The 22481-nt window shown below is 35.7% G+C and overlaps 1 protein-coding gene and 1 long non-coding RNA gene across 5 annotated transcripts in view; one reads left to right on the forward strand and one right to left on the reverse strand.

The window, feature by feature from the left end:
* The window catches only part of LOC150105355 (uncharacterized), a 93205-nt gene that overhangs the window by 67519 nt on the left and 3205 nt on the right, over positions 1–22481 (forward strand). The window contains exon 5 of one of the 3 annotated variants that reach the window (XR_016548479.1): positions 14566–14713. The exons of the other annotated variants lie outside the window; for them this stretch is intronic. This is a non-coding gene — a long non-coding RNA (uncharacterized LOC150105355). The remainder of the gene's footprint in view (positions 1–14565; positions 14714–22481) is intronic. 3 annotated transcript variants of the gene reach the window in all.
* LOC150105356 (YEATS domain-containing protein 4-like) overlaps positions 1–22481 on the reverse strand; it is a 163516-nt gene that overhangs the window by 23649 nt on the left and 117386 nt on the right. For both annotated transcript variants that reach the window (XM_090394736.1, XM_090394735.1), the window contains exon 6: positions 6856–6948. In XM_090394736.1, coding sequence (XP_090250862.1) covers positions 6856–6948 — 93 coding nt within the window. The remainder of the gene's footprint in view (positions 1–6855; positions 6949–22481) is intronic.

The following is a 22481-nucleotide window of genomic DNA, read 5'->3' on the forward strand; positions in this document are numbered from 1 at the left end:
TATTTCTGAAGATTATAACCTGCAAATTCAGACTCAGCAGATTCAGCTTGTGACTATTTGTATAACTGACGATTTTGAGTAGAAAGATGATACACACAAAGGGGTCACATGATAGCACTCAATAGGATAAAAGGCAAATTGTGCTTGAAGGAAGCTCTTTTCATAAAGGAATAAAGATGTAAATCTTGGATGTCTTGTAATGTCTCAAAGACATCATCTAGATCATTTCACATGGGGAAGAATTATTAGAACGCTTGAATTGACAGAGTTTGGAATCTCACATGGCATTGTATCCAGGTCAAGTCGGGCAGCTGTTAAATCTAATGGAGTGTGTTCCAGATGTTTGCCAAGAGGTTGTTCTCGCTCTACCACAGAGCATGAAGACAGATTTTTGGTTAAAACAACAAAATGTAATCAACACACTCATTCAAGTACAGGTACATGGATAGCTCAGCAAACTATGGCAAGACATCTGCTACAAGTAGGCCTATACACCAGAAGGCCTATAGTTTGCCTCCTTTTATTCACAGTTCAACATTGAGCACATTTTCATTGATGTTGTATCCATAAAAATTGAACAAGACATTAATGGGCTAATGTATTCTTTACATGTGAGAATAGTTTTAGTCTTTCCTCCGATTCTAGATGATATTGATCTGGTGCAACAGTGATACTGCTTATCATTACGAAAATGTTTTTGAAAGGGATATATACACAGCAGTGCTGGAAAAAGGGACCATGACTGAATCATATTGCAATGAATTTCTTCAACGTCACGTCATGTTCGACTGTCCCACGGGACTGTAGGCTAAGAATTCATTTCTATGGATGACAATGCCACCATATCATACACAAGCAGGAAAGATACTTCTGGAGACAGAGGATATTAATTAATCAAGTGGCCAGCATGCTCCCCAGATCTCAACAACCATAAAAAATGTTTAGGACACAATAGGGAGATGCATTGCTACTCGAAATTCCCCTGCAGAAAACAAACAAGGACTTATCTTTGCTCTGAAGGAAGAGTGGGGCAGTTTGGGATGGACATATTCCATACCGAAATGTCTCTCTGCATAGTTTTCTGTAAGCACTATACCTTAATTGCCTATGTTCTTAGGAATTTATAACATATTTTTTGTTAATAAAATTTATTAGCATGCTGGCAATAAATTTATGTCCACATTTGGCTGTAGTCATGAAAATTTTTCATCTGCATGTAAAAATGTAGTTAGTCTTTAGCTTTTGAACACCAGTGTAGTACTACTATATTCTGTATACTCTTGAAGTACATTTCAGGAATCTGATGATGATGAACTTTAATTTCACTAAATAGCATGTTTATCTTAATGATCAACTCACAAAAGAAAGAGACAAAGCATTCATTGATAATACTAGAATCCAAATGCCAAACACGGCATCCACTTATCAGCATTACAGATACAGTCAACTCTCACTAGGCAAACTTACAGGGACTATGGAAACAATTTCAATGTGTTAAGGCTTAAGTGCCTGGAAGAACTCATGTTGGAGATTTAACAGAGTAAAGCAGCATTGGGAAAGGATTAAAAGCACAATTTAATTTCATATCAGTCAGAGATTCATTTTCAGGGAGTGCAACAGACTGGAGTCCTAACTAGGTGGGATATATTCTGTTGTGTGCCTGGTGTAGGCCTTGAAGTATTAGTGTTTCCGAAAATTTAAGAAGTTTTATACATCCATATTTATTCAGATTAGGCTGATTTCCGAAGACAACTGATGATTTTCAGAGCAGTCTTTCTCTTTCATTGCTAAAATGCAGCATGGTAGTTTTGTCCAATTGATTCTGAGTTGTATCTACAGCATGGTATGCAAAGCTAGAATGACCAGAGTCACAAGTGCAGATATATTTTTGATTTTCTATGCAGATCGTGTATCGTCCTCTCTGGCCATAGAGTTCCTTGTTCCTGCAAGTTGGTCTATATACACCAGGAACTAAGAGAGTAGGGAGTTGGACTGATAAGGGTAGCTAGTTTCAAATGTTGATTGAAAGCTGGGAAGATATTTATTTCTTTACACGGAATGGCGATGGTATTACTAATATCAAAAGTTTGTGGATTGGGAGAAGAATGCATTATTATTTATTTCATTATTATAATTTTTTTTCTTGATTTTGTAGAAACTGTAGCCATAAGATGGGAAGTGTGGTGTATATGGTTGATTTCTGCTGTCAGAGAGGCCTCAGTGGAACAAAGGTTGTATGCTCTACTGGCTAGTTTTAGTATCATACTGTTGAGAGAGATGATGTTCAAAGATAAATCAAGCAGGTATTAACCACTTTTGTTAATCAAGTTCTTTTCCAAAAAAATTTCTCAGAGCATTAAGTGTGGGATTTATATCCTACTCTGCTGTTTTGGTTGCAAAAAGGAATAAATAGTTGAGTTATTAGAACTTAAGAATTTTTGCATTAATTGATCCTTTGATGGGTACAAGTAAGTAATTTGGAAAATTTCCCAATTCTAACTAGTTAAGTATGCATGCAATTTATCTTCATGTTGACTGGTAAATGGCAAACAGTAAGGCTATTATCTCCTTTTCCCAATTCTTGCTGCTCAAATAACTGATTATGCTGAAGGATATCATTTTTTTTTTAAAGTCATCTTCATTTTAGTAATCTGTGGCAAGTCATAAATGTTTTATCTTGATGACTATTTATCCTACATCTCATCTCATTTTCCTTTTACCCTCTTTTACCATGCAGTGTTCCATTCAAAAACCATTCAAAGGATAAGGTGGTCAGCCCTCGTGTATCATATGTCTGTAGTGTTGAGTTCTTTATCCTACATAAATAAGTATACTCAATATACAATATAATTAATAGCTGTTAAAATTTCTAAATTGCACATCACAAAGCTTAAAAGCAGAAATCATACCATAAAAAATTTTTAGTTAACTTCCACTCATGAAAAATTGTAAACCTATAGCACATTAGCACCATGGGAAAAAGGTTTATTTTTTTACATAATCCAGAAACTTTTTCTAAACTTCCCCCTTCCTAAAAGGAGTGATAGTCTCATACTAGGCATTGAAATTCATGTCCACAGTGAGATTCAGACACATACTATTGAGCTATTAAATCAAAACTGGGTTAGAGAGCATACACTATCCACTCTGCAAACCTGGTTGGCAATGATAATGAAAGTTCTGGCAAGAGACCATCTTGAAATCTGTAGGGCTGTGAAAGGCCATTGAATTTTTTTTTTAATGAGCTGCATTTCAGTGAAAAATGCCATGCTGTTGTTTGTTAGTTTATAAAATACATTAACATTAATTTGTTATTGGTAATAATTCTCATAGGCATATGTTATACTGTAATTTAATTAATTTGGGACTATACCCCCCCACCCGCACTGAACTTTTTCTTGGGTGCCCTGCCTATGACACCTATCAATCAGATTGAGTTTGGCTGTTCGTATGCAATATGCTAGTTTGCATATTTGAAAAGTTAAATGTAACTGTCAGTCACTTATCAATGTATGAAGTTCCAAAAATTTATTTCACAAATAACAAAGAACAACTAGGTTTCAGAATTTATATCAGAACAAATCTAAAGAATAATTAAGGTAGTCAATTTCATTTACTAAAAATAACTATCACATATTTACTTCAAAAATCATGCATATAGAAACACTGAAGATAAGTATACAAATGACGAGTTACCTGAATACATCATTTAACGAATTCTCCCAAAGAGTCAGTTTCATAATTTATTCTTAATTAAATAAATATGTTAAACAGGAACTTTAATTTAAAAAAGTAAAAAATAAATGTCATAAATAATTTATTCTAAACTATGAAAATACACTGCTTGAAAATAAGTTAATGGGTGCTGTATTCTGTTCAGAAAACTGTTAACAAATTGGGCTATCCCAGATCAACAATCAGTGATATCATACTGATATGGAAGTGCAGGGAGTCAACTGCAAGTGCCACCTGCAGTGGATGACCCACCACAATTACTAAATGGGACTGTAGGGTGCTACAAAGGATAATATGAAAAACAGCCATTTATCAGCTGACACATTGAATGCGAAGTTCTGAGCACTGACTGAAACATGAATCTGCAATAAACATTTAGAACTGAGGCTTAACAACATGAAGTCGTTTTCAGTGGTGCAAAGAGAGCGCATGTACAGTGGAATGTGGAAGCTTGAAAAGCTGTATTATGGAACAACAAATCACAATACAACCCTCTACTGAGCAGATGCCCAGCAAACGTCTCTTACTAGAGTGTGTAACTCCAACTATGAAATTTGTGGACATTGAACTCCGAGAGGTTTCTGGGCAATGCAATGCTACTTACTTTGTGGCATTTCTATAAAGCTAACCACTGTCTCTTCAGCAATGCAACACATGTTATAAGGCTGCTGCTGTAACTGCTTGGTATGTGGACATGAAAGTCACCACACTTGACTGGCTCTCACAGAACCCTGATCTCAACCCTAATGAACATCTGGGATGAACTGGAGTGAATTCAAGGGACTCCACAGTCCAGGACCTCATTGCATGCTCCAAAATTCTCATTGATTGCTATCACACGCTTATAGCAATTCTACCCCATAGGATCGTCCAGTCATTGCAGAAAAAAGAGGTCCTACATCTTCTTTCCAAGCAGTATATAGTAATTATTAATATACACAATATATTAATCAAGAACCATAATGTAAAATTTCCATAAATCAATGTGAGATTTTGATTGATTCAACATGATGATGATATGTGAAAATGATGAACGAGCAAGACATCCATTACTAATGATACATTGTTGGAAGTTTTTTCCCTTGGTTAGACTGTTTGCACCTGAAGTATCTTCAGGACTGGGGCAACTCATGGCAAAGGTGGACTGAGTTCTCATCACTTTCCTTAGTATCCCATAATGCAAAGCACATCTCCTTGCAGCATGTATAATGCTATGCATTATGGGAAGGTTCGCTACCCAGACTGGTTTTGACCTTCATTGAGGTCTCTTCGGTGGGAGCCAGTCCTGAAGATACTTCAGGCGCAAACTTTGTTTGCTTACACTTGGATAAAGGTTTAAACTAAATATATAATTTATAGTCTAATCAAACAAAAAAAATTCCAACATCTTTCTCTAATCCAGAGTAATTTAATAATAAGGTGTGACACCTTTTGGCAACTGGCATATGGAAATATGACTTCTGCATTGCTTCAACCTTGGTATCACCTCTGGGTCTGGCTCCACTGAAGAGACCTCAATAAAGGTCGAAACCGGTCTGGGTAGTGACCCTTCTCATAATGCATACGTTATACATGTCTGCAAGGAAATGTGCTTTGCATTATGGGATACTAAGGAAAGTGATGAGAACTCAGTCCACCTTTGCCATGAGTTGCCCTAGTCATGAAGATACTTCAGGTGTGCAAACTTTGTTTGCACCTGAATAAATTTGTTTAGTCCTTTGATAAAGGACTAAACTAAATATATAATTTACACCAATGATACTTGCTTAACATGAAATGATAGCAGAAGAGCAGATATAAACTTTAATAATATTAAGATTAATTTTCACACAGGTAACGTTTGTAAAGCTTACAGGAAAGCAAAAAAGTTATGAATAAAGAAAACAGGAACCGAGTGGTTGGTCTGGTTAGACAAGTGGTTAGCTAATCTGCTTTCTAATGAAAAGGCTACAGGTTCGAAACCAGCTATGGGCATGGATGTTTGCAACTGTTCATGAGACCATCACTCTGTTTATTGGAGGCTCAAAAAAGTTTTATGTTTGGTTTCTAGAGCATTCCAAACTATGTAAAAAATAAATTAAAATATGAATAAATAACTAAAAAACAAAGAAAAAAACTTAGCCCACTCATGGCACAAAAATGAAAACTACAGGTCTGCAGAAACCTTTAGACCATATGTTAAAAAAAATCTTATCTTTCACTAGAGATGAAGAGAAAAAATAAGACAATAGAAAATTCCAATCTTGTCAAGACCTAGTTGTTATTCCACCTCCCCTCTCCCTACAGAAGAGGAGTAATATCTTGGAATATTGTAGTGATAATTGAAGTCCACTCCCACCCATTATGACAAACTTTCCTGCCATAGCCAAAAGAGAGACAAATGCTATGCTGAAGGAAAATCACTACAGTAAATTATTCCTGTCATATTTACAAAGTCTGTTATAGTGATAGCTAAATATATTTGGAGCGCAAAATGTTTTGAGACAAACGAACTTGGCACTTCTCCAATATGCTAACGCACAGTATTATCAGTTATTAAATATTTTTTAAAATATTAAGAAAAAATTACATTCCTAAAATTAAATTGTCACTTCTGGATGACACTTTTAGTCCACAAAAGGTAAGAAAAATAATTCTTTGAAGCAGCTTTATAAAGAAATGGCTCTTTCATGCTGTACACAGCCCAACAGTAGATTAACAAGCTTATTCTAATAAATATATGTGAATGAAAAGTTACCTTACTTGCACTTTAGGTCTGCAGCTATACATGACTTAAAACTAAAGGAAATTTTCATTTACTATGATAGCCTTGTTAATTTATTACTGGACTTCACACAGCATGATAGATATACCCCACAATATTGGATTCTTGTGATGATTTCTTCTCTAAGAGATTTTTATAGTTATATATTGGACCTTGATAAAGAGAGCCATTTCTGCAAAGGGTTAGTTCCATTTCATTTGTTTGAATAACAGCTATCAAATCTTGTTTAGAAAGTGATTAATGAATTAATTACTCATGCAATTCACAGATTTGTATTATTTTCATAAGTTACAACAGAAACAGCAACTTAATGTAAAGTGATAACAATTAATTTTTAGATTAGCAGTTTAACTTACCAGTTCATCATAAAATTCAGAGACCAGATGTTTTTTTCCTAGCATAATATTTGTTTCACTTTGAAACAGTTTCAAAATATGATATATTGTAACCTGAAGAAAGAAAAAAAAAGTTATTTTAAACATTTTTCTACAATAAGGCTCACAAAAGGATTTACTGTGAAACTAAGAGTTTCATACATACTCTTCAATGTATTTTGGAGTGGTACTCCTTTTAAACATGTGCTTGTTTACATATCTTAACAACATAACCTGGCATTTTTCTGAAAAACGTTATAATGGAAACTTTCATTTTCATAAACTTTGGCAACAATGTGAACACAAAGTCTTAATTTCTCTCTATCCCCCTTCCTTTTATTTTTTTAAAGATCCCCAAACTCATTCTTGAAAGGTTTCAAAAAGTATACAAAATTAAGATTAGGATAATGTTACAGTAATTGTAACCATCAGTTTAATCGGTGATTCAAGCAAAACAGAAGGTATACTTTCAGAAAACCAAGCAGGATTCTGTAGAAACAAGGGTACAATAAATCATTTATTTACAATACATCTCATTGGAGAAAAATATATTAAACATAATAAAATACTATGTCATAATTTTATAGATATACAGAAGGTCTTCGATTCAGTATGGCATAAAGAATTGTGGAAAATACTGAACCAGCATGGAACGGTTAATAAAATAGTATGCATAATTAAAACTCTTTCCTGTTCCTCAGAAATATTAACAGAAATCAATGGTAACCACAGCAAACTTTTCAAAATGGAAAGAGGTGTGTGTCAAGCCTGCATACTTTTGCTGATGCTTTTTAATCTTTATTTGAATATATAATAACCATAGCCTTAGAAAACAGTGCTAGCGGAATTAGTTGGTGGCAAAAAAATCAATTATCTTGAAAGGAGAGCAATCGTTCGATGCTGTTGGCACATTCTCCCTCGATGAGTCTTTGGACTCCCTGGAGGTGTCACATAATAATAATATGCAGATGACACTGACCTAATAGAAGAAAATGAACATCACTTACAAGAATTAACAAACAGTTTTTAATGCATTTAGCATATATAATGGATTAAAGATCAGCATTTGCAAATCAAAAACAATATCTTCAAGGCAATAAGCCTATGAAAATTTCAGTTAACAATGAAAAATTGGAAGTAGAAGAAAGATTCAGCTACTTGTGAAGCATACAACACAGATGACTGGCCTAAACATGACATTAAAGCATGCACTGCTAAAGCAACTGTTTCCCTAACACAGCCACTTTGTTAGGACAATAAAATACAGCTGACTATAAAACTCTACCTCATAATACCCTTATTAACTCTGTCTTACTATATGGATATGTGAGATTTAAGCATTGCTCAAGGAAGATAAGAAAAGACAATTGACTTTCCAGATAAATTGCTACAAAAACTTTTGAAGATATCATATACAGCACACGTAACAAATGACGAGGTTAGAGAATCAGCTCCATTGCTACAACACAAGAAAATATTATCACTGAAATATGCCAGAAACAGCTCTGGTGGCTGGGCCACATAGCTAGATCAGATAGCTTACATAAAATAGCACTAGAGGATTGACTTCTGGTAAAAAAAAAAAAAAAAAAAAAAAAAACACCACTGGGGATGATCTAGAATCACCAGGATATATAAAATTAGATAATGGACTAATTCTTCTAGATGCCAAACCACAAACTTACTTTTCTGTGGTTTGGCAGTACTGTTGGGAAGTTTTTGGTATTGAGAACCCATTATAATATAAATAGTTGAATAAAAAAATAAGCAATTAAAATCCAACAAGTTTCATACATTGCAAGACTTGCATCATCAGGGGTAGTGGTACATGAAAGTTTTACAGAACAAAAGCTTATTAACAATTAATCACAGATATTAGATGTTTTTGATAACTTCACAACTGTTAAATAATATAATTGATAAACCAGAATATGAATACAGATGGTAAATTTGTTACTGGCATGTTGGAACATTGCTAGTTGTTGCTATAACGTGTATTATATCCTAGGTCCGTGGGAGTTAAATTTTTAATGAAAGCAGACCATACTTGATTAAAATTAAGCCTTGATTTTTATTGTATTGTGCAGGGATCCTAAGCATTTGTGAGTCTTCTTTAAATTTTCTTATAGAGTAAAACAGTTTATGATCAATATATGACATTTTTAGATTTGTTCCAGAGTACTTGATGGCCAGTAGTGATTGTATGAAATTTGAGGCCTGATTTATGCTCTCTTCTTTTTTCGATGTCTTTTATGTGTTCAGGCATGCAGATCTCACCCAACCTTCCTGATGGCCAACATAACAAATGCCACAAAAGCCATGAATCTCATAGATGCCTGTTTTTTATATAAGGGGTGATGTGGAGGTTTTGATGGATGTAGGAATCTTGATATTGTTGTAAAGGTAAAAAAAAAGCCACTTTTATGTTGTACTTGCAGAGTAATGCAGCCACCTTTGTCTGTGACATTCTTGATGTAAGGCAACGTGCTCGCATTCTTGAAATCTTGTTTAAGGTAGTTGCGGGAAATGTATTAAGAATTTTTCTGATCGTCTTGGGTTCAAAACCATTAAGTGTGAGATCCTTTTCAGGAAGTGAAGTTCTTTATTCCTTTTAATTGACATGCTTGATATATTGTATGCCCAATCTCAAAGTTTTAATTATGCCTATCTTTCACATGTTGGTGGTGTGAAGTGGCATTTAAAAATTTCCCCATTCTGGTATGTTTTCTGTATACAGAAAAGGATAACCTTTTTTCTCTTTGTTTACCTTGACAAAGTTATCAAAGAATGGCAATTTTTTGTGCTGTTCTAGTTCAAGAGTGAATTTTATATTGGGATGAAAGTTCTTCAGATAATCTTTGAAGGGAATCAGCTCATCCACCGTTCCTGACCAAATGACAAAAATATTGTTGTAACGTAACCAAATTTTTGATTTCTTTTCATAGTTTTTTAATGCATTAGAAAAAATTTTCATAAACAGGCTAGCTATATCTGGAGAAAGAGGAGGAAACCCATGGCAAGTCCTTTATGTTTCAAATATTTGTCTTGAAATATGAAAAAAGTGTTTTCCAGGCAGTGTTTGAATAGCCCTACAGTGTCTGGTGAGAAAAGATTTACGAGTAGATCCACTATGTCATTTCTGGAAACATTGATGAAGACACTGAATACATCTAAACTTGCTAAGATGTGTGAAGGTTCTATATTTATATCCTTTACCTTTTCAATAAAATGTAAACTGATTTTTACAAATGATTCTGTTTTTCTTGTGCAGTGATATCAGGTTTGACAGATATTTTGCTAAGTTTGAGGTCAGAGAATCTTTTCCATCTACATTAGCTGTAACAGAATTCCTTTTTATGTATTTTCGGTGTGCCATAAATTCTTGGGATCGATGGATGTTTGGAAAAAAATAATTTTTTAATTCTTCTGGCCACTTAGGTAACTTTTTGATCAAGCCATTGGTTTTATTATGTGTGCCATGTGGGATTCCTGTCTAAGGATGAATAGGTATTGGAATTAAAACCTCTCATTAGGAGGGTTTTAACTGCTTATTTTTTATTAAACTATTTATTTATATTATAATATGATGGGTCTCAATACCGAAAACTTCAAACAGGACTAATTATTCATTCTCCACTTTGCTATAAAGATCCCAAGACTCCTAGAGGGAGAGAGAGTGTTAGGTTGGTTGGTTTATAGTTTATTTGGCACAAAAACTACAAAGGTCATACTGTGCCATACTAAAGGTTACAACATTAGCATTTACAGAAAATTGTAAACAATATGTCTCTACAAGAATCTAGTTACACAAAGCAGCATCTCTAGGTAAATAGAACTGCTGCAGCAGTCACAGCAACACACAAGGTCAGAGGTTGTTACAGTAGTGCAAAAATTGTTAACAATATCAGTTAATACATAATATATGAAACACTAAGCCAAGGAATGCAGTATCTAAACACATGTAAAATTATAATAGATGCCTTTATAGCAGTACAAAAATAGGCAAAAAGAGTTTATTATACAATATGCATGGATGAAAATTAAATTTAGCAATACATATAAACAGAATTATTAGAAAGTACACAAATAGGTAAGATGCCCTACAGCACTACATGATTATTCAAAAAATAAAGTAGTAAATAAGATGCAAACACAAAATGTATGTTAAGTGATGCAGTATCTACATATAAACAAAATTACTGCAAAGATTTCAGCAGTACATAAATAGATAACTATAGGTTAGCATATGTATATACAAAACAAATCAAGGAAAGCAATGTCTACATCTAGTAAGATTACAACAAACATTATTATACTAATACTTAAAGAGTCAGAAAGGAATTATTATACAGCATTGATGCATAAGCAGGATTTAGGAAGGATAGAACTACAATTTAACAGATTTTGACAATGAGGTTAATAGCAGAGAAAGCTAGGAGAAAAAACACGTATACTTGCTTTTTGATTTTCAGAAAGCATTTGACAGTATTGACCAGAAAGTGACATTAGCAGTTCTGGAATCCTATGGAATTGATAAAAAACTAATAGCTATATTAAAAGATGTTTATCAGAATGCAGTTGCAGCAGTTAGAATAGGTGATGATTTGAGGAAATGGTTTAAAACAAGCAGAAGTACTAGACAGGGAGACCCAATATCACCAAGCATTTTCATCGCACATTTAGAAAGAGCAATGGATAAAATGAAAGAAGATGCCAAAGGAATATCTGTACATGGAATGAGAATTAACAATCTGAAATTTGCAGATGACATTGTTATTATTGAAGAAGACGAAAGAGAACTACAAAAAACACTGAAACTGTTAAATGAGGAAGGGAAGAGATTTGGACTTGTTATGAACGTTGAAAAAAAAAACAAAGACAATTGTATTTGGTGAGAAGAACATGAAACAAAAAGATATGAGTGGATGGAAATGATATAGAAAATGTAGAATTCACATATTTAGGAAGTAAACTGACATATGACTTGGACTGTAAAAAAGAAATAAAGATCAGGACTGCAAAGGGAAGAACAAATCTGAAGGCCATGGATAACATCTGGAAAAGTAAAGTGATCAGTCTGCAAACAAAACTAAGAGTAATGGAAACATGTATCTTTAGCGGTGTACTGTATACGGATCTGAAACGTGGGTAATAAATAAGGAATCAAGAAAAAGAATTTTGGCATTTGAAAGAACTTGTTACAGAAAGATTCTAAGAATATGATGGGTACAGAAAATCACCAATGAAAAGCTTTATCAGAAGATACAACCAAAACAGAATCTAATGCAGAAGATTATAAAACGGAAGCTGCAATTATTTGGACACATCTGTAGAATGAGCGAGGACCGGAAGATAAAGTTATTTATGTTTGGTATTTTGGATGGTTTAAACTGAAGAGGTAGACCATACAGAGAATGGATAGACAATATAAAAGACTGGTGTGGAATGGGTGTACAAAAACTGTGACACTGTGCACTGGACAAAGAAAGGTGGAAGAAGATAGTGAAACGGGCATCAGACATCAACGGGCAGTGAGCCCATGGTTCATGGTGATGATGATAGATGCATAAAATTTAAGTTTAGCATTATGGTATTTATATATTAACAAAATTACAGCAGGGTGATACAAATATACAAGATCAAGGTCTATGGTAATACACAATTGGTCAGATTTAACCTAATGAATAATATGTATGTATAAAAGTTAAGTTAAGCAAAAAAGTATTTACATATTTATGGTCAAATGTGTTTGTACAGATTAATTCTTTCTAAAAAATTAAAAACATCATGCAATTTCCCTGTGTGTATATGGCTTGGTTAGATAGTGAAAATTTCATTCCTCTCTCGTGTAAATTTTGACAATCTACCAGAATATGATGAATAATGAGATGTGTGTTACATTTTTCACATATGGGAGGGTCATCAGCTCTCAGTAAATGAGAATGCATAAGGTAACTGTGACCTATGCAGAGCCTAGCAAGGACAACCTCCTCCCTTCTCTTTGTACATTGACTAGAATGTCAGTGTTTAATTTCAGGTTTAATGTTATATAATTTGCTTGTTGATGCTTCTTGCCATGTTAACTCCCACTGAGCAATTAGCTTTGATCTTATAAGTTGTCTGTATATGGAACTGTCAAAGAGTACGTGGAGAAGGTATGAGCTGATTTAGCAGCTGCAGCCTCATTTCCTTTGATTCCGATGTGGCTGGGAATCCAGCAGAACTGAACATCGAAGTAAGGATTTTCATTTTGTGAAGCAGGTGTAGCGCCTCATAAAGTACTGGATGCGGATTATACATAGGAGAGGAGATAGCCTGTATAAATTATACACTTTTGGTAGCAGTTTTCTTTTATATGCACAAGTGCAAGCTGAATGGCACGTAACTCTGCTGTATAATTACTGCAGTGTGACAGGATCTGATTTGAGATAATGTCAGGAAGCACAGCTAACAGAGGTGTTAGTTCTTGAACCATCAGTATAGATGAGTAAGAAATCAGTGTGTGCTGCTCTGTGTGCATTAAACAATTGCAGGCAAAAGGATGATGGGGCATAAGATTTCTGTAGCTGACAAAGTGAGAGGTTGCAGGATGGTGTGCAAACCTGCCATGGAGGAATGCTGTTATGTTTAATGTAGCTAATGTTATCAACATTTATACTAACAGCTTGCACAGTTTCTTTAATATGCATACCAAAAGGATGTATAGCAGTTTGATTTGTGTGATATTGAGCTTCCCAATGCAGAGAGAAGATACTATTCCATGTAGGGTGATCTGGGAGAGATTTTATTTTTAGGGTGTAATTAAGAGACAACTGGTTCTGTCGAAGTGATAGAGCCAGTTCATTTGCTTCAACATAGAGACTTTGAGTGGGTGAGGTGTGAAAGGCACCAGTAGCTATCTGTATACCCTGATGATGGATGGAATCCAACCATCATAGGTTACTCTGTTTTGCTGAACCATAGACTTGGGACCCATAATCCAGCTTTGAACATATAAGTGCACGATAAAGATGGAGCAATGAAGCTCGATCAGCACCCCACTCAGTAGAGAACAGAATGTGAAGGAGGTTCAAAGTTCTTTTGCACTTTTCTCTTAGTTGATTAATGTGTGCTAGAAATGTGAGTTTTCTTTCATAGAAGAGGCCTAAGAACTTGGTTTCTGTAGCTACTGGAATAACAGTATGTCCCATTCTTAGTTCAGGATCTGGGTGATGAGTGTGTTCTCGACAGAAGTGTAACACAGACACTTTTTTTCTGTTGAAAACCTAAACCCATTATTAAGAGCCCACAGAGAGAGACATGATCAATTTCTTGCTGAAGTTGTCTTTCCATTACCCTCATGTTACGTGAGTGACAGTAAATTGTTAAGTCATCAACATATAGAGCATTGTCTACAGTGGGAGGAAGTTCAATAACTGAGTTTAATTTTAATAGCAAAAAGGGTTACACTTAAGACAAAGCCTTGAGGGAACAAATTGTTCTTGATGATATGGTTGAGATAGCGTACTTCCCACTCTGACTTGGAAAGTTTGCCTGGACAGAAAGTTTTTAATAAATACAGGGAGGTGTCCTTTGAGACCTAGGTTATAGAGGTCTTTTAATATGCCATATCTCCTAGTCATAGGCTTTTTCCATGTCAAAAAAAAACTGAGACAAGATTGTTAACGTCAGCCTGGTCCATTTTCCATATAGGTATCCCTGTGGGTGAACATGGTTCCTGAAGACATTGTACAAAGAACAGGAAAGTGATCACTTCCAAATATGTTCTCTTCAACATCCCACATGAGCAGTGGAAGAATGAAAGGGGAACAGATTGTAAGATCAATTGCAGAATATGAAAGTAAGTATTGAGTTTATTATTTAGAAGGGAAAGGTTATTATTAACAAGAATGTTTTCAATGATTCGACCTCGTCTATTAGTGTTGGCACTACCCCATAGAGTATTGTGATCATTAAAGTCACCCATCAAAAGTATGGGTTCAGGCAGTTGCGAGATAAGGTTATCAAGATCAATTTCATTTAACTCAGCATTTGGTGGTAAATAAATTGAACATACTGTAATAAGAAATCCCAAAGAGAAGCAAATCTCTACTGCTTCCAGAGACGTATTAAGTTGGACCTGATGGAAAGGAATATGACTGCCCACTAGGATAGCTACTCCTCCATGAGCAGGACCAACTCCAGTTCTATCTTTAAGTACAACAGCGAAATTCCTAAAGGTATGGTCCTCATTGGGTCTTTAGTAAGTTTCCTGTAGACAGAAACAGAAAGGTTTGCGTTTCTGCAACAACATCTTGATATCGTCAATATTCTAGCAGATGCCACGACAGTTACATTGCAAAAATTTTCTATTGTTTTGATATTGACTTGTCTGGTTTTTGAGAGGTTGAGGACTCACTTTTGTCAGATATATATTTATCCACTGTTTTAGGGAAGTATGGACAGCCAGTGTCCATCTCTTCCTCTGGTAGAGTGTTCAAAACATCAAACGTGTTAGGGTCAGTTGGTATGTTTAGTTTGCTTTCAGTGGGTATCGAGGTATCCATTTTTTCTGTACGATTGTCTGGTGGTTTATCTTTGAGTGATGTCTCCACCACTAGTTTTGATGTCACCTCTTTATTTACCAATGTACCACTTATAGACACTCTCGATTTGATCAATTTCCCCCTGGTATCTTTGAATTATTCAAATTTAAGGGAAGAAAAATCTACAGATTAATGGTACTGCTATGGGTTACCCCTTTAGCAAAACTTTTACATGGAACACTTTGAAAAAAAAAAAATTCTTTCCACAGTTACATACACGCCCCTAGTGTGGTTACATGATGTTGATGATGTGTTTGCCATTTTCCCCATGGACAAAACACTAATAATACCTTTAATTAATAACCTAATAATTACCTTTTTTTGACACATTAGAGGCCCACCATTCAGATGGGTCATTATTTTTTTCCATTTACAGAAAACCAACACCTATATAAACAATCACATCATCATCCAGTCCAACAGTATGGCATCTTAAAAACACTTGCACACAGAGCCAGAACCATTTTGGGGGGTATATTCTAACGATACAGCTCTGTCCACAGAACTCAAATATCTGCACCATATGTTCTTGGCTAAAGGCTACGATTTCTACAAAATAGATAAAATATTTCCGTGCGATCGTATCTCCATGGATGATGTTAATTCTCGTAGACAGGCTTATACGTTGGTTATGCATTACTAAATCACTTAAAGAATTGAACAATGTAGATACGAATATAAATTAAATTACACTTTAATAATAAATATTTCCGATATTTTGGCAACGTCACGTTGCCATTTTCAAAAGGAACTTACAAAAAGACACGTGCATGCAGGCACTACAACACAGTAACTGAGAACAGAGTGAGAACTGAGAATGAGAATACATCAGCAGACCTTCAGCCCAAGCCAAGAACACCTACTTAGCCAGCTAGAGGGCACCATCAGGACTTCTAGAACAATAGCTTCATCTCTTCATTCTCAGTTACTGTGTTGTAGTGCCTGCGTGCACATGCCTTTTTGTAAGTTCCTTTTGAAAATGGCAACGTGACGTTGCCGAAATAGCGGAAATATTTATTAAAGTGTAATTTAATTTATATTCATATCTACATTGTTCAATTCCTTAAGTGATTTAGTAATGCATAACCAACGTATAAGCCTGTCTACGAGAATCAACATCGTCCACGGAGATACGATCACACGGAAGGCCCGCCAATACAGTAAAATGAAGTTGAAGCTGTCTAGACAATTAAATCGTCTAACTTTCCTGAAACGCTGCTGGGATAATAAGGTAATCCTGAACTGTGTAAAATTCAAGCACTGTTTTGTTTCACAAAAAGCTCTCCGTATATATATATAACCGCGCTAGCTATGCGTTGCTTCGTGAACAAATCACCGCCACGCGGTTTCTCTTAGCGGAAATTAATGAAGCTATTCGTGTCTTCGAAGATGAGCTTTCGTGCACTTTAAATCACGAACTGTGGTCTATTTTAAATACGAGGCCGATTAAAAAATTTGAAAAATTAAAATAGAATTCTACCGTCAATCTAAAACTTGCTACCAACACTGTAATCAACCTTTCTTCATTCACTCTAAAGCACTCAACGCGGTTTCACGTGGCTACAACTTCACCATTGTTCCCAGAAAAATACCTAGTGAGGATATTATGATCCAGATCGAACGTGGAATCCACCAACAAATCACATCAAATCGCCAACAGTATAAGACTGGATGTAGCTTGTGTCCTCTGCAAAAGCAAGACCACCAAAAACCAACATATCCAACAAGGAATTTAAAGCTCTACAGGAAATGAGGAATAATAAAGAATTAGTTATCACCAAAGTGGATAAGGGAAATGCAACTGTAGTACTTAATCAAAAGGACTGCAAAGGTAAGCTTAATGCTCTTCTATTAGATCAGGCTACTTACCTCCCTATCGAATACAATCTCACCAACTCACAAATTAGAAAACTTCACCATCAGGCTCCTTAAGAAAGTCACTTCTTGGCCTGTAGAAGTTACCAGATTAAAGCCGTTTAACTCTATACCCCCCCTCCCCCGTATTTACGGACTCCCAAAAATACATAAAGAAAATGTGCCATTACGTCCCATAGTGGATGGCACTGATTCCTCCCACATACAAATTAGCTAAACATTTGGCCAAAGAGCTCACAACACTATACTGGCAACACACCATCACACATAAAAAATTCAGCCCACTTCAAAGCCAGCATAGAAAACCTTACACTCCAACATACTGACATAATGGCCAGCTTTGACGTCTCCTCCTTATTCACAAATGTCCCACTCAAGGAAACTTTAGAGCTAATCCAAGCTAAATTTTCTCCCTATATCTCAGCCCTATTTCAGTTCACAATGAACTCAGGCTATTTCGTTTGGCAGGGAAAATTCTACAAACAAATAGAGGGGACAGCCATGGGGTCACCACTCTCCCCACCATTGACCAATTTCTTTATGGAGACCTTTGAAGAAAAAGCCTTAGCCTCTGCCCCACAAAAACCAACCATATGGCTTCGCTACGTTGATGATGTATTCGCTATTTGGCCACATGGCTCTGAAACACTCCTCTCTTTCTTAACACACTTAAACAACCAACACTCCAGAATCAAGTTCACCCTGGAAAAAGAGGAAAACAACAGCTTTCCTTTCCTAGACACACACTAGTCACCCACCAGCCTGATGGAAACTTGGTTTTCTCAGTTTATAGAAAACTCACCCATACAGGCAGATACATTAACTAACAATCCCACCACCCCCAATCACAACAATATGGAGTGGTGAAAACACTATACAACAGGGCTAAACTCTGTTTTAATGACATGGCCCTAAACACTGAACTAAATCACATCCTCAACACTTTCTCAGCCAATGTCTATCCACCCCCCCAAAAAAAATCCAAAAAGTATTAAAACCTACAACCCCCCCCTCCACAAGGATTACTCTAAATCCATCACCATTCCCTACATCCGAGGCACCCCTGAAAAAATTCCGAAATTTTTACACCATAGCAAATACAAATTCAAAAGACTATTTATGGAATCAGCCTCAGCCCTAAGAAACTCTCCAAACCTCAACAAATTTGGTTGTATGTGACTGCCCCAAATTTGGGAGGCATACATCAGCAGACCTTCAGCCCGATGACCAAGAACACCTACTTAGCCCGCTAGAGGGCACCATCAGGACTTCTAGGAGAACAATAGCTTCATCTCTTCATTCTCAGTTACTGTGTTGTAGTGCCTGCGTGCACGTACCTTTTTGTAAGTTCCTTTTGAAAATGGCAACGTGACGTTGCCGAAATATCGGAAATATTTATTAAAGTGTAATTTAATTTATATTCGTATCTACGTTGTTCAATTCCTTAAGTGATTTAGTAATGCATAACCAACGTATAAGCCTGTCTACGAGAATCAAGTCTTAACATGATTTTATACACAGCTGCATGTTCTACACTGTTGTGTATTAAGAATATTTTTAAATAAATTTGTTACATTTGTAAATTATTTTTATAATTTTATAATTTACAAGAAAACCAAAATATCCTAATTAATGAATAACTAACTCTTGGTCAAGGATTGATAAACTATTTAATAACCAACTAGTTTTTCCGGCATCTTCAGGGTACAAATAAGGTAGGCAAAGTAAATTACAAGCTAGATGTTAACTGATAATTCTAATTCAATAACTAAATAGTACTGAGCGTGAAACAATACACGTGTCATGGATACATGATTTACTTGTTGAGGAACATTTTGCAGTTGCCGCTGAAGTTCATTTCATGTGTGTTTAGTGATCTAATTAAGGTCTTCCATATATCAGGTAGGATTAAACCTTGATTCCTGTTGAGGTTTTTTGTGGAATGGGCGACTGTAGCTGCTTCTTTGAAGATTCTGGAAGAATGGTAGTTTTCTTCTATATAAGGCATAAAACTTTTATTCCAGGGGTACTTAAGGGTCAAAGCTGTATAACGGAGTGGAGACCTCTACATTGCCTTTAAAGGAATGTGGAGAACCGACCAGGGATTCTGCCCTAATGTCCAATCTTCACCTTCTCGTGGTGCACCATGTTAGGTATCTACCTGGATACTGAACGAACGAGGATGGGCTGGCAATTTGGGATTTAGCCGACCAAATTGTATTCCTATTGGCTTAAACCAATACAGAAAATGATGGTACAACATGACAAAATTTCATGCTAGCTGTGACGCCACCCGGTTAAACAAGGCCCCAGTTGTTTTCGCCAGGGAACCAGGGCAAACAGCAAAGTCAGCTACTGGAACAAATCTGAAAACACACCCCAACTAAACATTACCAGAGTTAAAGATCGGTATTATCAACATGAGAAGCCTGAATTACAAAGAAGCGGAGCTGGCTGAAGAATTAGATAAGTACCAGATCGACATAATAGGGGTGGCTGAAACAAAAAAGACAAAAACTGGTGAGATCTTTCTGAGCAATAAATACAAAATGTTATAATCAGGTAATGACAATCAAGGAAAAGGAGTAGCCATAGTATTCAACACAAAATACGAGGCTAATCTTCTTGAATGGCAGGCAGTCTCAAGTACAGTGATATAGGCAAATATCAGAATGGGGAATTGGACAATGAGACTTATTTGTGCCTATGGTCCCACAGAAGGTTCTACTAAGGTAGAAGTGGAGGAATTTTTGATGCTTTAGAAAAAGCAACTGAATGAAAAAGAAAAAGTTGGTCCTTGTTGGGGATCTGAATAGCAGAGTAGGAAATGATTATCAGACATACAAAAATATTTTGGGAAAATTTGGAGAAAAGAGCAAAGCTAATAATAATGGCAAATACCTGTTGGATTTCTGCTCACGACATGGACTGGTTATTACTAACACCATGTTCCAACATAAAAATGTGCACAAATTCACATGGAGAGAAGAGGCAAGGAATAAGAAAAGTCTCATTGACTATGTTATTGTTGATAGTGAGGTTTTCATTCTGGTGCAGGACACCAGAGTGTACAGAGGATTTGAAATTGGAAATGATCACTTTTTAGTCATGAGCAGGATAAAATTGAATTTCATATTGAAAAGAATAACATGTAAGAAAGTTTTAAAGCGAATAAAAGTTGAGCAGCTCTCAGATGCGAACTATAGACTAAAATACACAAAGATTATTGAAGAAAAAATGAAAGAGTTTGAGAGCAGGAACCAAACCTTGGCGATTCAGTGGCAAGCCTTGAGGAAAAACCCTGATTGATTCAGCCAGAGAGGCATGATGTGAAGTTGTCTGCAAGGATAGAAAAATCAGAATTCCATGGTGGACACAGGAAGTTAAAGAGGCAGTGAAGGAAAAGAAGAAAGCATATCAAAAGTTCCTGGAAAATAAGTCAGCTAGTGATCTTAGAGAATACAGAGACAAATGTAAGAAAGCTAAACACTGTGTAAAACTAGCTAAACAGAAGTCATGGAAGGACTTTGGCAAGAACACAGAAAATAAATATCAAGAAGGTGGTAAGATATTCTGGAGGTTGTTGAAGAAGCTTAGAAATGGAAGAAAGAGTTCTGTAAAATGACTTAGAGATGATAAAGGTGACATGAAAACAGGAGAAAAAGATATCCTTTAAGGATGTAGTAATTACTTCGAAAAATTGCTAAATGAAACAAGCAGTGATAGCATAGTGGTAAAAAACACTCCACGCATACAGTCAGGAATACATATCCATACTTGAAGTAGAAAAAGCCATCAAAGGCTTGAAATGTGGAAAGGCAGTAGGAGGAGATGATATTCGACCAGAAATGCTGAAATATGGTGGTATAAAAGTCTTATAGTAGCTGCACTGCATAGTCCATCGGTCCAGAAAGCCTGGACAGAGGGACGAATTCCCGATGATTGGAGTAGAGCTCTAATAGTACCCATATATAAAAAGGGAAATAAAACTGAATGCAAGAATTACAGAGGTATCTCCCTACTGAGTGTTCCTGGCAAGATCTATGCAAGTATACTTGAGAAATGGTTGAGAAGAATTGTGGAAGAAAAGCTTGGTGAAGAACAAGCTGAATTCAGACCAAATAGAGGCTGTCACTTTACGACAAATGGTTGAGAAAGCATGGGAATATAACAAAGATCTGTATCTAAGTTTTGTCGACCTGGAAAAGGCATATGACAAGGTGCCAAGAGAGAAGCTATTCAAAATGCTACAGTTATATGGTGTCAATGGGGCATTATATCAAGCAATACTTAGTCTTTATTTGAGTTGTAAATCAACAGTTAGAATTGAAGGAAGTACAGGAAGATGGTTTAATGTTAAAACTGGGGTGAGTCAAGGATGTACATTATCCTCTGTTATTCATTATCTATATGAATCACATTATGAAGGAAAGTGGTATTAAACATGATATCAAAATTGGACATGTTAATGTCAGCTCTTTGCATTATGCGGATGATGTTATACCTCTAAATAAATCTGTTACAAGTTTGCAAGATTCCCTGACAAATTGAATAACTGTTGTAATAGATATGGTATGAAGGTCAGCAATAAAAAGACAAAGATAATGAAAAATCGGCAGAATCATTGAAAATGTCAACTGTGTTATGAACGGGGAACCTGTAGAACAAGTAAAACATTTCAGCTACTTAGGCACGATTTTTAATGAAGATGGTGAATTAAATATGGAAATAGACAACAGAATCAACAAAGCTGGTATGGTAGGCAGTCAATTGAATAAATTCATATGGAATAAGAGAGAAATTAGTAGGAACACTAAATTAGGTGTATACAAGAGAGTGTTCAAACCAGTTTTAACTTATGGATCTGAAAGTTGGGTCAGAAGTAAAACACTTGACCAAAGACAAGAGACCGCAGATATGAGAGGCCTGAGAAAGATTATAGGCGTGAACAGATGGCATCAATGGCAATATCATATTAAAAATGAGGATATTAGGAAAGAATTTGACATTGACAGCATCCAGTAATGCGTTAGCAGAGCTAATCTCAGGTGGTATGGTCATTTACACAGAATGGGTGAGGAAAGATTAGCAAAACAAGTGTTCTCTGCCAGGTTGGCAGGAAAACGACCCAGAGGAAGACCAAGATAT

This window comes from Typopeltis vanoorti, chromosome 6 (genome assembly GCF_054136105.1).
Source record: "Typopeltis vanoorti isolate ZY-2024b chromosome 6, IOZ_Tvanoo_1.0, whole genome shotgun sequence".
NCBI lineage: Eukaryota > Metazoa > Arthropoda > Arachnida > Uropygi > Thelyphonidae > Typopeltis > Typopeltis vanoorti.